This window comes from Poeciliopsis prolifica, unplaced genomic scaffold (genome assembly GCF_027474105.1).
Source record: "Poeciliopsis prolifica strain line A6 unplaced genomic scaffold, Auburn_PproV2 SCAFFOLD003, whole genome shotgun sequence".
Taxonomy (NCBI): domain Eukaryota; kingdom Metazoa; phylum Chordata; class Actinopteri; order Cyprinodontiformes; family Poeciliidae; genus Poeciliopsis; species Poeciliopsis prolifica.
In genome coordinates, this window is record NW_026562378.1 from 2,266,115 (window position 1) to 2,282,599 (window position 16,485).

The following is a 16,485-nucleotide window of genomic DNA, read 5'->3' on the forward strand; positions in this document are numbered from 1 at the left end:
GAGAACTCCTGGGGAACCGCATTGCAGCCACAGCCCATACTGTTCTTCTAGCAGCTTATACAAGCACTGTCACAAGGTGCACTCTCCACCGTACCTCACTGTGACCACAGGTGGCTCTGGGCTGGGGGCCAGAGCAGCAGGAGAAACAGTGAAGGAATGCCAGCGTAGCCAACCAAACACCTGGTATGCCACCAATCCCACACCACAGACCCACAGGCGCCCAAACGCACCAACCATGCTCAAAATCCAAACAGCCGCCCGAGAACTGAAGTGCCAGGCCCAGCCACAGCTGACCCACTGGACCCAATGCCAAACCGCGGACCCACTGGACCCAATGCCAAACCGCAGACCCACTGGACCCAATGCCAAACCGCTGACCCACTGGACCCAATGCCAAACCACTGACCCACTGGACCCAATGCCAAACCACTGACCCACTGGACCCAATGCCAAACCACTGACCCACTGGACCCAATGCCAAACCGCAGACCCACTGGACCCAATGGCAAACCGCAGACCCATTGGACCCAATACCAAACCGCAGACCCACTGGACCCAATGCCAAACCGCAGACCCACTGGACCCAATGCCAAACCACAGACCCACTGGACCCAATGCCAAACCGCAGACCCACTGGACCCAATGCCAAACCGCAGACCCACTGGACCCAATGCCAAACCGCAGACCCACTGGACCCAATGGCAAACCGCAGACCCACTGGACCCAATGCCAAACCGCAGAGCAGTCCACCCCCTCCACCCACCCACCAAATCACCTGACCTGCTTCTCATCCCAGCCTACAACCCCAAATCACAAAGAATGGGGTTGTGCAAAGACCTCAAGTCTCTCTCTGCCTGCTGAAGAAATGTAATTGTTGCGTGATGTTGTATAGCGAATTTAAAACAGGAGAGGTAGGTGGCCACCTCAACATAGAAATGATCACCAGGGGGAGTCAACTGTATTTAAGGGCAGCATGTCCTCTCCTTCATCTTGACTAACCAACATTTTTCAAATGTTTGGTTGGTTGGGGACATCCTGCATTTTAGTTGCAGGTCTTTGCTTCGCACCCCCTGGTGACGCTTGCTCTATCTGTCTGACCATTTGGCTGCGCCATACTGCGACTAAAAATGTTTCTTCAAATTTGATTTAGTATTGTGGAGCTTGATAGCTTGCAATGTTGGTTGGCTTACTAGATTAGTGCAGTACTAAAATATTCTATGCAGTTGTCATTAGTCGAATTCGTAACAGCAGAAAAAGAAAATAAAAATACAATTGACAGTAAAAAAGGTTTACGATAAATATCAATTCATGTTATTTGACATAAGACTAAAACTGTTTAAATACAGTGAAAGAGTTGTAGTTGTTCAATGCAAACTTTTAAGTTGTTCAACATGGTTGAGCCAAAGTGCTGAAACTGGTTCTCAGTATTGCAGTCACATGATGACACACACACACACACACACACACACACACACACACACACACACACACACACACACACACACACACACACACCACCCACACCCACACACACACACACACACACACACACACCCCACACACACACGTGCACGCACACACACACACTGATAATTAATAAATCCACAATTTAAGTTTTATATATTTAGAGACCTTTATAATTCTCCTGTAAGTACAACAACAAATGCAACAGAAGAGAAAACTGGTCAAAGAACAACATGCTTAAAAAATATCTTCTACTAGGTAGTGGAATATGTGTATTTATGTGCAAGATCTCAATCTATTCTTTCCAGATACATAAGATGAGATGATGATGTGGTACATTTCCTAAGAAAGAAGACTTGGCTCTTATACATGGAAGTCCTTATTTGGAGTTTTGTAGCACATTCAGGAAGTAAACACAATTGTTTTTGTCACTCACCTGTTGATTGACATCTGATCTTTTTGTCTGTGAAAATTAATTCTTATCATTATGGTTTCAATAGTTTTGAACCTTCTTCAACTCCCCAGGTATAGATAGCAGTGTTAGAGATGCACCTGTGCTTTAGATTGGAGCATTTTGCCTGAAATTTCTCACAAAAAATTAGTTGCTGCAATAAAGAAAATCTTTTCTTTTTTCTATACTTTACAGTAGAACATTAAGAGATAGTTTATAAAACAATTATGTTAACATCAAAATATCCTTAAACGTATCGTAGGAATTATTCCTCCTTATGTTCTGATTCTTCATCTTCATTTTAGCTGACTGACAGCTGAGCGAGTGTGAGGGGGAAAAGCAGACTGACAGGAAACTGTGTGTTTTAGGGTGTGTGTGTGTGTGTGTGTGCGTGCGTGGGAGGTGGTGGGAGAGGTGTGGGGAGAGGGTGGCAGAGTACTTTAGATTTGCCTCTGTGGGGTCCTGGAGGCCAGGGAGCTGCTGCAGAGTTAGTCCAGCTTCTTCCATGATGGCCTTAGGTGTCATCAGTACTGTCTTCGGGAATCTCAGTTGTCACCAGCACAAGGGAAACCCAACATATAACCAGCCACCCCGTCCCCCACCTAACTTTGCACACACACTCGCCACCACGCAAATACACAGACAGAGTGTGGCAGGAGCAAGAGTGAGGGCTGCCACTCCTGGCAGTAGTCACGGCAACAGCAGCCGACTGGCCACGCTCGCCGGTTCTCTTGACGATAGTTTGGCGTGACTGGCAAGCTGCACTAATGTCAACTGGTTCAATGAAAGAAAAAAAAATACCATCATCGTTGTGTTTACAGCCAGCAGATTGCAGTGACTTTGTGTAACGTTGTATCTTGTTTGGACCAATTAAAATGCAGTTCAAGTGTCAGATATCAGTTCAGTGCCTTTCTAACAAAACCAGTGAACAGTATCAAATTTTCCCTTTGATAAAATCCATATGGCTGCATAAGCGTTGAAAGGTTTTGGATTGAAACATCTGACTTTTACACGATATTTGGGCTCAGGTCGGGACTGTGTGGATATTCAGGGATGGATTTACATCAGTTTGTTGTTGAGGTTTGCGGTTGAGGTGTACGTATGTTTAGGGGTCGCCAGGAGCACAAAGCTAAGATATTATTTAACAATTTACAAACTAAATGCAATTGCAGGTGGAAAATCAATTTATATATTCTTTTTATAGTTGTTACACAAATAATGGTTGATCCCTGCTGCTGGAAAAATAGAATATATCAAGCTTAACTTTTACTGGTGTTACTTTAAAATAGTTAAAATAATATGGCACTCCAAAAATACTACTTTGCATTTCAAAATTGTTTTAGTTTGTCACTCATGTAAAGTTAAAATCGATTGCCACGATACCGCTGGTAAGGGATTAGTCAATTATTAATTAAGTTGATGATAGTAGGTATGTTACACGCAAAGTTTAGCTTGTGATGAAGCATCTGGTGTTGACATGTTCGTATGGGGGTCCACAAATAAAAATCTGCATAGGGTCTTAAAAATGCTTGGACCGGCCCTGTGTTCAGGTCTCACCAACTTTACAGTAAATATATTTTAGTTGTGGCTTAAATATTGATGTTGAACACAAGCAGCAGACTACAGGAAAAACCCCAAGTCAACAAGTCTATGTGGTCATTTTCAGTGGTTTATAGACAAAACGCTGGATTGAGTTTTACATTAGTCTTTCCCTAAACTGGATGTAGACTCTGCAAAACAACTTGGTAGGAAAAAAAATCACTTCTTAACATGTGTTACATCTTTGCTGTTTCTTTTCATTCCATGCAGAAGTCACCAGAAATATTAATTCTCCATTTTAAATAAGCAATAACGTTGTGTTCCAATATTTCAGTGTGTTTTGTAGTATTTATCTTGATATAAAATGCATGCCTGCTCTACCTGGATGGGTGGATTTAAAGGGGCTAATTATTTCTATTCCTACACATCTATGTTTAATAGGTTGGTAAGTTAACTTGTTTAGTTGGTAAAACCAGCTTTGCAAAGTTTTTATCACTTTCATTCAAAATAAAAAGGCTTGGGCTGCTGATCTTCCACTTCCAAACCTCCAAAGTTTTCATTAACACTGCTGCATGGTTAGCCTTACCCCGTATCTGTCACCTCAGACTTCAGGCAATGCCTAATTTAAAAAAAATAAATAAAAAAAAGTCACAAGTGCCAACCTGTTAACGCCACCGCCACACCCTAGGAATACATTCACACGTGTATTATTTTTCACACTGCAAGGAATACATGTTTTCATATCTGTGTCATTCATACAGTACCGTGCAAGACGCTATCCCAAAAACAAATGTGGAACTGTGTTGTAAAATAATATCATAATTATAGATTGCATTTTAAGGCAGATTCAGAAATGCTTAGACTTCAAAATCATAGATCCAAGGTTATTATGGGAAAAATGTCTTGTTATAAGTGAAATAATCTGCCAATAGTAGTAGTATTGTTTCATCAATATTAAAGAACTATTGCGTTAAAACAAGTTCTGATAGCTTGTTACTTGTAAGTTAGTTTAGTCTCATTTCAAGTGTTCTGAGATATTTGTATTAGGAATTGGAGGAAAAAATATGCAAGACTTTGCATCTTCCCAGTAGGATTTAACAAGAGTATGTTACGGTCATTGTTTAAAAATGAAATGTGTATTGGTGAGTTTTGTCTTGTTTGACCTTTGCTTTCACTATTGTTATATGTGATTGTGAAATTATATGGCACACTGGTTTTCTAACCTGTGAATTAGGCTAACTGCTAAGAGACCATGTTCTCTGTGCGTCTAACTGCTGTAGGTGAGCCAGTACACGTTTGCGATGTGCAGCTATAGAGAGAAGAAGGCTGAGCCTGTGGAGCTTCTGCAGCTGGACGGCTACACTGTGGACTACACCGACCCTCAGCCAGGTGAGACAAGTCAAGACCAATCAACAGCTAGACGGGGCGCTGCTGTAATAACAATAATAATAATAATAATAATTAATAATAATAAAACATACATATAGTTAAAAAAATCAAAAGGTTAAAGGAATAATCTGCAGCACCAACTGGAACCCTGCATTGCTCTGTATTAAAAAACAACGTATCGGCGCATGCACTGCTCTTTCAACTTAAACGGTCTGAAAACAGGAGCCGTCTGCCGAGGTGTAGAAGTAAGCCGCTTTTAAAAGGGTTAAAACAGGGGTTCCCAAAGTGGGTCCTGGAGGGCCGTCATCCTGCATGTTTCAGTTCTCTCCCTAATTTAACGCATCTGGATCAAATGAGGCCTAAGAAGAACATTGACATTCTGAAAAGGTTGTCACTACCACCAAGTAGAGAATTGACACATGCATGATGCCGGCCCTCCAGGACCCACTTTGGGGACCTCTGCGTTAAAAGAACATAATTATTAGGTTTTCTAGTAAAACAATACATGAAATAAGATAGTTGCATGGTACAGAACGTCTGAGAATAGACGGTGGTTTTGCCTTCTAACAAAGCTTTGTTGACGGTACAAGCTGAAAGCAGAATCCGGTTGGTAGTTTCGGATGGGTCCGTTTCACTGCGTCTGTCATGTTTTGCACCTGAATCCGTTTGCACTGATATTTGAACAGCACTAAATATTCCCCAATGTTGACCTTGGATCATTTCTGGCAAGAAAAGCAGCTGTTCTATATGTTGTTTGGTAGGACCATCATCTCCCTCTTTGTCTGATTATTTGTGTTATTTCAATGTGGCACGTGATGCAGCCCTGCTTTTATTCAGTGCTCAGCGTCTGATTGTCTTCAGCTCGCTATGTGAAAATAAAGCAAAGTTGCAAAAATAATGTAACATCAGCTTCTGTGTATGTTGTTATACAACTGCGATCCAACCTCCTTTTATTTCTCAAATCTTAAATGCAGTGGTGGAGAAAGCACTCAAACAATTTACTTAAGTGAAAGTACAAATACACAGACAAAAATGTACTCTAGTAAAAGTACCACATTAATATTAACAGTAAAAATAAAAAAAGTACTGGCTTTTCAAAATACTTAAGCATTAAAAGTAAAAGTACTTGATGAATGCATTACCTGATCACTAATACAATGTTATTAATTTATTGTATTTCATTTTAATACATCAGAAATGTGCCATTTTTATGAACAATGCCACAGATAAACAATGTTTTTATTGTGTTTACTCTCTGTAACATAGTTTAGACTTGATATGTGATTCTATGCACCATCATTTCTTGTCTCCTGTCCTAACAGAGCATGAACTTCACTTTTTTGATCAGATTATTCTGTCCTATTTCCTGTTTTCTGTTGCAAATTAAAGTTCACTTAAGTATAATTGATGTTTGAGCTATTAAATTGGCAGGTCAAAGCATTTTATGAGGTGGACTCAAGTGTTCATGGATATTGGTTTATACTGGGCCGCTATTTTCTCTGACCTCCACCGTTCACCGTACGCGGTTGAAAGAGACCGAACAGCTGAGATGACGAGCAGAAACAGAAACAGATTTCTGTTAAATATGACTAGGCCTGTCACAGCAACTGATAAATCAATGACATGATCATTTAAATTCAGCCTAATAATTTACATTAGATGATTTTCTCTCTTTTCTCTCTTTCAACCAAAAACAGGAGGATAAAATTCTTCGATCTGGTCTTTTGGTTGAGCCACTTTTTTTGAAGAACAGTTTTGTTTACAGAAACTTCAAAATTTATTTTATTTGTTGTTTCCATTGCTTTGTTTAGTTATTATGGATATTTAAAATATTTTGCAGTTGTTAAATGTTCATTAGAGTTTAAAGTTTATTAATCTCTGACAATGTGTTCCTGCATTATTATCATGTACTCTGATGTTATGTCAGTGGTCTCAAAACAACATTACCATTTATCACAATAATGTCTGGAACAACGTATATAAATAAATATGACCTTTACAAGTCTTATTTCATGTTTGTGTAACACATGCCCATGCTATGTTTTTGCAGTGACAAAACCAACTGTTATGCGAATAACGTTGCTGAGTCTGGCCGGTTTTCAGGTCTGGAAGGCGGCCGGACATTCTTCAACGCTGTGAAAGAAGGCGACACTGTGATATTTGCCAGCGACGACGAGCAGGACCGCATCTTATGGGTGCAGGCCATGTACCGGGCCACTGGTCAGTCCCACAAGCCGGTGCCCCCTACCCAGGTCCAGAAGCTGAATTCCAGGAGCGGCACTGTCCCGCAACTCGATGCGCCCATATCCCAGTTCTGTAAGTCTTTTTTTTTGTTTGTTTGTTTGGGCAGGGTATTAAACATTCATGAATATTATGTGTATCATACCCAAACTCACAGCAATCGGTAAGCAAGTTTATGTTGAAAGCCTTTTGGTTGTTGTGAGGTTTTCAGTCCATCCTGAAATGTTTTCAGCACTTTCAGTTTTAGCACCTAATTGATTTTTTTCCCCTCATTCGTTATTTTCATGGTATTAGCCAGTGGCTTTGCTTCTCTCTTGTAGCTGGATTCAATTGTAAGTACTTCCTTCCGTTTTCTCTCTGTGCTTTGATGCCCTACATATAGTCTATAGAGTAAAAAACATCCAGCGTTGAGTCAGAGTGAATATGGCTTCATGTGCCCCTGTTCTCACCTTTTTATTGGTACCTGTTTGTGCTCCGTGGTAGATGCTTTATCAATGTCAAACAGGAAACAGGACTCAGCAAATACCGTGAGGGGGGAGGGCGGGCAGAAGGGATTTTTATTATTTTTTAGTAATGGTCCAAAGAGTTTACACATAAAAGACAAATAAAAGCAGGTCGGCTTATGGAGAAATGCTCCTTCATTTGCGTAAGTGAATTTATTGAGAGAGCTGTTTTTGACACAACCGCTGGAGTCCCACTGAGACCCAGCAGCTGGTAATTACTAAGTTAAAAGTGGCGGGTCATGAATAATACAGTGTGGTTGCCACACAATTAAATTGGGCAGCATTCGCTCAATGTTACCAAATAACTGCGTGTCAGTTCGCACATGTATCAGTGCAATAATATAAGATCACGTCGCCTCTGACACCCGGCCGCCGACTTCCCCACCAACACTAAAACATTGCAACAATAAAGACACAACGCTGAAAGCTTTGCTGTGAGCATGTGCAATTGAGGTTTACAGTTTCCATTTCCTATGTTGACAGTTTTGCTTTTACACGTCGGAAGAAGATTACAGCTGTACTGTAGCGTTCGTGACACTAAGGAACGAATTCTTTCTGCCGCAGTGTTTTCTTGATTTATGTCAAGATTGTGGAAAGAATCACATCTTGTTGGCTTTTGAAATTTTGAGTAATAAAAATCCAATATTCACTTTCAGAATGTACAGATAGATGTCACTCGATATGAGCACATTTACGTAACAAGAGTAAAATCTGAGGGACAGACTTTAATCTCAGAGAAGCTGAATGATTGACCAGGGAATATATTGTCAAGTCAGTCAATTTATACGGCACATTTCAACAACAAGGCAGCTCAAAACGCTTTGCATGACATAAATATAACAGAATAAACAGACAAACAAAAACATTACTTTGAAGTGGCAAAATAAAGAGAAGTAGTGGGATTTCAATCAATCTATGTCCATCTATGTTTGTCTGAATCTTGCTGTGGGACATTAGTCCTTTAACCCCAGAATTGTTCTTGAGGTGAAGGACGGACCAGAAGGCTGGCTTTGTAACTGCCTTTCTGTGTCTTTGAATGTTCAGGTCTGAGTTCAGTCTGAAGTATTGCAGTGAGCACTGAAACCGGACTGAACGACATCAAAGCCATGCAGGTTGAGACGGTCCACCGATGAGGATTCAGGCGCTGCTGCACCGGTCAGATGGTGAAGCTTTCGGTCTTAGTGAAACGTCAGCCTGTCCTTAGAGCTTTTTTTGAAGGAATCTAAGCAGAAACCTAAACATTTGTTCACACTTTGAAGTTGTTGGAGGTTTTGTGAGAAGCTTGTGGAATGTTAACCAGATTCATTTTGACCAGTTAAATGGACATTTTCTAGCGCAATGACTGAACAACTTGGAATTTCTTTTACTTTTCCGTGAAATGAGTGGTCCATCAGAAGCAAGAAAGCATGCCAGACTTTAAATAGCGCAGGATGTTTGTGATTGACCAAAGCCAAGTCCGGGACACAGCCCCTCAGTTCGTCTTCGTCGGATCTATAAATGAATATCATCCATCAATCATTGCCAGGGCCATCCTTCTCCAGCCCAGACGGACGGGGGTGACTAATGTCACTGCATGTTACTGTCCAGCCCTCCCGCCTCCACTCCCTCTCACTCACATCAAATAGACCTGACAGCCCACCAGCTACAAACCAAAGGGGCACCACAATGTCACCTTTTTTGATTTTTAGGGGGTGGGGAGGGCAACGGGGTGCAGCGACTTGTTTAGGGGACAAAATCAGCTTCCAGCTCATTGTTTTGCTTGTTGACTGACAGCTGGGGTGTTTTCGATAGGCAGTGAAGAGGACGTTGGCTGACAAATCTCCTGATTGCTGTGTAGCTAAGTATAACCTCTGCTCACATCGACCCTCGGTGTGCGCTAACTGATGGGAGAGAGCTATCCATTCAGGACTGAATTGAAACCCACTAAAACTTTATCACTGTCACTTTGCACAAACAGGAAAGCGTCCAACAGAGAACCGATGACAATAATAAAAAAAAATGCTTCATAGATTCCGAGGAATTTCAATAATGAACTGATCCTGACTGTGTTGTTTGACAATCAGGATCAATTGGATAAAAAAAAATAGTTTGATTTACAGTCAAACATTTTTTTTAACTGTAAATCAAACTATTTTTGATTGTGATTGATGTGGGTATGGACGTATATGTTTAGACCTATGTAAACCCACATAAGATGGAAAATTTTGTCTATATTTTTTGATTTAGTGATGAGGGTCCATCTGAAAATATTGAATGAGTTTATGGCGTAGGAATTCATAAGTTTCTTCTTCCTTTTGCTTTTCGAGCGTGTTAAGATTATTGTGGAGCAAAAATATCTCTTTTGCTCTCCTTGTTCATGTGTGATTCTACACTTCTATCATGTTCGAAATCAAAATAAAATAAAAAATACAGCAAAATGTATTTTTCACTCATTTTCACTGTTTCAGATAAGTTGAGTCTGAAAAAAATATCCCAGCATTTTGCACAAACGACAGTTTCATAGGACTTCGAGGCTCTGCTGTATTTGCATGTGGTGGATCGTCTGTGTTGATCCATCTGGAACATTTACAGCAATGTGTCAGAACAGAGTAACTGTCCGGGACAAAAAGAAAAGCAAATGATGTGACAATTTTAAGATGAAGAATTTTTTTTACATTTCAGATTGTTTTGTAGTTGATTTAAGGTGATATGAACGTATCCAGGCACTGCATTGTCCGTACAGGTCAACAGTTGGAAGCCCAGAAACAAAACCGCTCTGCTCTGGATTGAAAAGTCCAGTTGGTAGTTTCACTGAGCTGCTGTTGCACAGCTGGCTGTCAGTGCCTGTAATCCTTTAGGTTCTTGCAGGTCCGGTCTTATTGGTCTTGCGGACTTGTGCGTTGTTGACACCAGCCATGCAGTGAAGCAGCATGTCAGCAGCACAGCTGCAGCAGCTGTGGTTCCCTCCCGCCCGCTGCCCGCCGCCCGCTGCATCCAGCACTTGGAATGCGTTCTGCTGATGCAGAGGATTTGTCCAATGCGGAGTCAGAACCGTTGTTTTGCATTGAAACTGAATATGTGGAGATTTCAAAATGACTGTTTCCTCTTGAAATCTTGAATATCTTGCTGCCTGATTAGTCCAAACTACTGTAGGTTCATAAAAAACCTACAGTAGAATCAATATGGGTAGCATAAATGATTGAAACTTAAAGATGTCATCCTCTGAGCGATCCAGATTAATACTGAGACTGTGTTTGATATGTAAATAAAGCTAGATTAGGATAACTTTGGTCTGTTTCGCTTTAAATGAGTCAGAAAATTAGACTTTAGAACTGATGGCCCTGATTAGTCCTTCATATATACAAAAGCTTTTACTCCACGAGCGCACACATTTATCGGTCAGTCAATGTATTGGTGCCCATTTGCTTAATATTGGGAGATCGGTGATCGGCTTACTTTTGAAGCCGATCTTATCCCCTGATCTTATGTACCTCAGCAGAGGTCTAAAAATGAATCTTCTGTTTTCCTGTGCGAGGTTTTTGACTGTTAGCCCCGCCCATCAGGTCATGTCTGCGCATTTGTAGTCAGCGATAGTCACCCCACTGTTGGCAACTCTGCAACTTTCTTGCTCCATTTAGCGACATTTCAGACAAAAACAGAAAAAAAGATCAGTCAAAATTTGAATCAGCAGGCCAGGTTTTCTTTTAAAGATCGGTAACCAGCTGGAAAACTGCAATTGGTGTGCTTCTATTTCACCCAGTGTAAATAACCTGATCTTTCACAATAAATGCATAAACAGCTTTTATTATTGTTATTTTGGATCTATTTATGAAACTATGGTTCCTGAGATAATTGATGATTGTATTGAAGGATGATAATCTAAGGTGATGGTGCTTTGTTTTGCCAGCTTCTGACATTTGTCATCTCTTTCTGATTCTTTCTTCCTGTCCATTTGTTCATCGGACCGTTTCATTGTGAAATTGCACTCAGACGCTGACCGAGCCCAAAAGCACGGCATGGATGAGTTCATCTCGGCCAACCCATGTAACTTTGACCACGCCTCCCTGTTTGAGTTAGTGCAACGCCTCACCTTGGACCACAGACTAAATGACTCCTACTCCTGCCTGGTAAGGAAAACTGTTTCTTTTGTTGCTTTTGGATTCAGTTGAATGGACAAAACAAAGGCAGTAAACCAAAGCAGGATGGAGTAAATCAGGTCTCATTATTAAATTTTAAGATTGAACCTGAAGATTGGATTCGATTAAAGAGAGGTTGTATGTGGGGGGGAGGAGACAATAATAATTCAATTAATTATTCAATTAAATTCACAATTTACTTCTCATGTTTCAAAATATTCATGCCAAAATACAAGTTTCTTTTTTTTTTTAAATATGACGACTATCCACCCTTTTTAGACAGAAAACACAAAAAATCCATTAGAGGGAAACGTAAGAATACATAAGCAGAAATAACCATGTGGTTTAAGTCTCCACTTTTTTAAACCAGCAATTTAAACCAACTCTCATTTGGTAGGAGGCTGGCGGTGTGCTAAATTTGACTTTATGAATTTCACTGTCGGATCTTAATACCATCTTCTGTGTTTTTTTCCAACTGAAGCGTTTTGTCTGCTGGAATTCTTGGATTCACTGAGATGAGACATGTGAAGGTTTTCTTGCAGAAAACTGACTAGTGTTCATATTGGCTCATGATTCCAACTGCTTAAGAAACACTCTTTATTTTCATCATATTTTGAGAAACCCCCGTTTTAACACATATTCTCAAAATTATTCAAACCCCTTGTAAATTGCTTTTTTAGAATAATCTGTTAACTTCACCTACATATGGTTTTTACATACTTTTTTATGTACTTTTGTGTGAACTGTTTGTGTGAATATTCATTATGTTGCAGCTTTAACGTCCCTTCTTGGGACACTAAAGGCTCTTTCTATTCTACTGACAATTGAAAGACAAAGTAACATATTGAAAGGCCCTGACTTGAACTTGTGCCGAGAGATGAATATTAGGGTGACAGCAGGTTTTACAATCTCAAACACACTTTGCAAAATATAAATACCAGCTCATACTTGCATAAAGCTGCTCAGGAGCTGCTATACCAACACAGAGTTGTTTTTTTCCCCTGTTCTTTTACCAAACATTAGAAGTTACCAAAGTTTAGAAGATTAGCTCTGCCCAGTTTATCATCATATTTGTTTTTTTTTCTCAAAATGCAAACATGTTTTCTTCAATTTGCTTAATTTCCTACATTTCAATGGAATATCATCACATGTGGTGAGTGGTTTCCTAAAAGCAGAAGCTTGGACATTTTCAGGCCCGCTTGACCCCCCAGAGGTCATAAAGGAGACCTGTGTGTGTGTGTGTGTGTGTGTGTGTGTGTGTGTGTGTGTGTGTGTGTGTGTGTGTGTGTGTGTGGGTGTGTGTGTGTGTGTGTGTGTGTGTGTGTGTGTGTGTGTGTGTGTGTGTGTGCGTGTGTGTGTGTGTGGGTGTGTGTGTGTGTGTGTTTCCCACAGGGTTGGTTCAGTCCCGGCCAGGTGTTTGTCTTGGATGAATATTGTGCCCGCTACGGCGTCAGAGGCTGTCACAGGCACTTATGTTACCTTAGTGATCTGTTGGAGAGGGCCGAGAATGGAGCCATGATTGACCCCACGCTGCTTCACTACAGCTATGCTTTCTGTGCTTCCCACGTACATGGAAACAGGTAAAGATCAAACTGCCTGCAGGCAGGTTTTTTTTCCCCCTAGTGCCACAAATTGATTCTGGACAAATGAATTATCCTCGTGGTATCTTTAAAAAAAAAAAAGTGCTTGACCACATCAAAAAAATCTGGAGTAAAAACTGAATGCTTTATTAAGCAATCTTATAATTTCTGTTCAAAATCATGAGAACAAATTTGATATATATATATATTTTTTTTTAATTAGAAAAATTGCTAGTTAATGAGGGTTTTGAGTTTTGATTCTTTTTAAAACACACCATTCCTATTTTGAACACAACATCCATATTATGTCATTTCTTGCATCTGGTTTCATCTGCTTTCATATTTTAGTTTTAAGTCTTTGTTTTTTACATTTTGGTGTTCTGTTTTGCCTGTTTGCTCACCTCTCTGTTTTATCTCATCTCTTCTCTCCTACTTGACCTCTTACCACATTTACAAAATGACTTCCCTTTCACCGTTCCCTAAACCCTCAATCACTTCGTCTTAACCACACTTAGTCAACATGTATCTGAATTGATAAACCGGCCGATATGTCAGGCTGAACTCAAACATGCTCTGATCCCTTCCTGCCCCGACGCCCCCACTCAAACCATGAAAAGCGAGCTCAAAATGACGGAGTTCATAAAGAAAAAGGACTTCAGAGCGGCGGTTCTCTCAGGACCCGGAAGTTTAGCGGCTTCATCACGCAGAGGCTACTTTGTACAACTGAAGTCGAGTCCCAAATGTTGTTTTGTTTCTGTAATTTAACATAGACAGCATACAAGGCAAATGTACAAACTCAATATTGAGAGGAGTAAATATTAACCAGTTCAAGCTCAAACAAATGGGAAGAGGTAGACATGACTGGCAAATGTATTCACATCCCCAGAACTTCTTTCAGATTCTGGGTCGTTGTCGTGTCGCTCCTTCAGCTTTTAGAAACTCTCTGTTGTTCTTTCCAAACTAATATTCAGTCTAACTGGATGGAGAGCATCAGTTTTTAACCCTTGCCATGGGTTCCCAGTTGTATTTAGGTCTGAACTTTGACTGAGCCATTTTAACATAATGCTAACTTTCAAGCAAACTCAGTAGACTTTACAGTATAAATTGTTTAACCTTTCCCATCCCAGATAAAGAAAGATTCTTGGAGAGCAGGCTGGTCTCCCTGAACGGTCCTTGAGTTTCTTCTGACAGTGAAGACTTCCACCAGCTTTCATTTTGGGGGTGTTAAACTGAAAGGGTTAAAGACTTATGCATGTGACACTTCAGATTTATTTTCTTTTTCTTTTGGAAAAAACATTGACAACCATCATGTTTCAAAAAAATGTTTCTACCTCACAGTCGTTGCATTAGACAGTCGATCAACCCAGTCCCGATTTTTTCGCAAACCTCGCGCTGTTGTTTCGACATTGAAGACATAAATCGTCTTTGATGTCTAATTTTATTTATTTATCTTTAATTAACAAAGACAAACCCAAACCCCGTTTGGGGAAAACTTCCGAGCTCAGCGGCGTATCTAAATAGAATCAATATTCAGCTGGACAAAAGTCAAATCCTGACACTTTAGCGGGGGCCGGGGGCCGGCCGAGTTCATCTCGGTGCGCGCCAGCACCTCCAGGCTCGGGTGAATGAGTAGCGATGGTGAAATGGATGAGGTGTGTGCACAGTAGCACACATAGCAGCGCTGGCAGCTGGGACGCTGGCCCGTCACACATGACAGCTTGTCAACCTGTCACGACCCGACCTCCAGGCATCGTCGCTGGACTTGGCAGAGCAGGTCTCTACTTGATGCGTGTAGAAGTGGACTTCAGTATGTGGCGTATGAATTTGAACTCAACAGTTATGTCATAACATTTCCGTCATTTACGTTATCCATAAGTATGAACAGGTAGATGGATGGGGAGTCAATGATCAATCGGTTGAGTTTATTTGTGAAGTCCATTTCTGCAACAGGGCAGTTCAAAGAGAGTTCTCTCAGGGCTGACAAACTCATGGTCATTTTGGGCCGAGACAAGATTGTGAATGTTCTTAAAGGGCCGGTTGTGCCAGGATGCATTAATAAACCACGTTTAACAGGTAAAATATGAATAAACTCTTAGATTTTTTCAGTCACTCCAGGATTTCGCAATTGTCTTTCTGGTTTTTTTTGTTTTGTTTTTTTGCAGTAAAAAAAACTTTGTGGCAGTAATTTAGAAATATTTGCGCTTACGTGTGATGGTAAATTTGAGTTTTTAATCACTTGTCTTATCATCACGGATTATAACATAAAAGGCGATGTTGGGCTGGATTTGGCCCTGGGGCCTTGAGTTTGACACGTGTGCTTTACATCATCAATACACAAAAATACAAAGTCATAGAATTGAAACATTGACATTTTGTCAAATTCCATCGGTAAACATCAGAATGTTTCATTTATTATGTTTCAAAAGCAACTCTTAACAGGCGAGCTTTTAGTTTACATTTAAAGGAAGTCGGTGTTTCGGCTGTTTTGCAGTTCTTCAGTAGCTTGTTCCAGATTTGTGTTGCTTCTTCTCCATGTTTGGCTCTGGTTCTAGGGAATGCAGACCAGGCGACCCGAGAGAACTGGAAGGCTGCTACGACGACATCACAATGATAAAACGTGATGTTGCCTACAGAGCAGTAAAAAGCTAGCTTTATCTTTACCACTGATGGCTCACTTTCTCGCTGTCATCGTTTGAGTGGTGAGGTCAACAGGTCAGACAAAACACAAGGTGGAAAAAAACCCCAGAGCCCTGCAGGAGTTTAATTAGTGTGAAATCTCCTTCTTTCTTTTATAGTGACAAAAAAGATTATTATTTTTTTTATCCTGATCCTGAAGACATTTTTATTTTGCTAATAAGGTCCCCTTGTTTTGACTGATTCTCATTCATGTTGAGGCAACATTATTACCAGACTCTAAAACAAAGCCCAGCGTCGAAAACGAGCCGACCCAACAATCCGAAAGGTTTTAAGGAGCGGACCAAAAAGTGGCACCTCTCAGAGTCTCAGCGCAGCTCCCTTGCAGTGGACGTGTCCCCATTGTCCACTGAAATGACATGTGAGGGAAGGGGGGTGTCATGTCCTCTGCTTCTCATCATACTGTCATTGCCAACAGTCCGACGCCTTCTCTGTCACATGCACTCTGCTCACAGCCCACTCAGACACAACCGTGTCACAAACGATAAACATGCTGGAAGACTCATGGA

At 40.7% G+C, this 16,485-nt stretch overlaps 1 protein-coding gene across 3 annotated transcripts in view; it reads left to right on the forward strand.

Moving 5' to 3' along the window:
- cadpsa (Ca2+-dependent activator protein for secretion a) overlaps window positions 1–16,485 on the forward strand; it is an 86,847-nt gene that overhangs the window by 24,341 nt on the left and 46,021 nt on the right. For all 3 annotated transcript variants that reach the window (XM_055026631.1, XM_055026632.1, XM_055026633.1), the window contains exons 10-13: window positions 4,735–4,843; window positions 6,947–7,159; window positions 11,557–11,693; window positions 13,095–13,282. In XM_055026631.1, coding sequence (XP_054882606.1) covers window positions 4,735–4,843; window positions 6,947–7,159; window positions 11,557–11,693; window positions 13,095–13,282 — 647 coding nt within the window. The remainder of the gene's footprint in view (window positions 1–4,734; window positions 4,844–6,946; window positions 7,160–11,556; window positions 11,694–13,094; window positions 13,283–16,485) is intronic.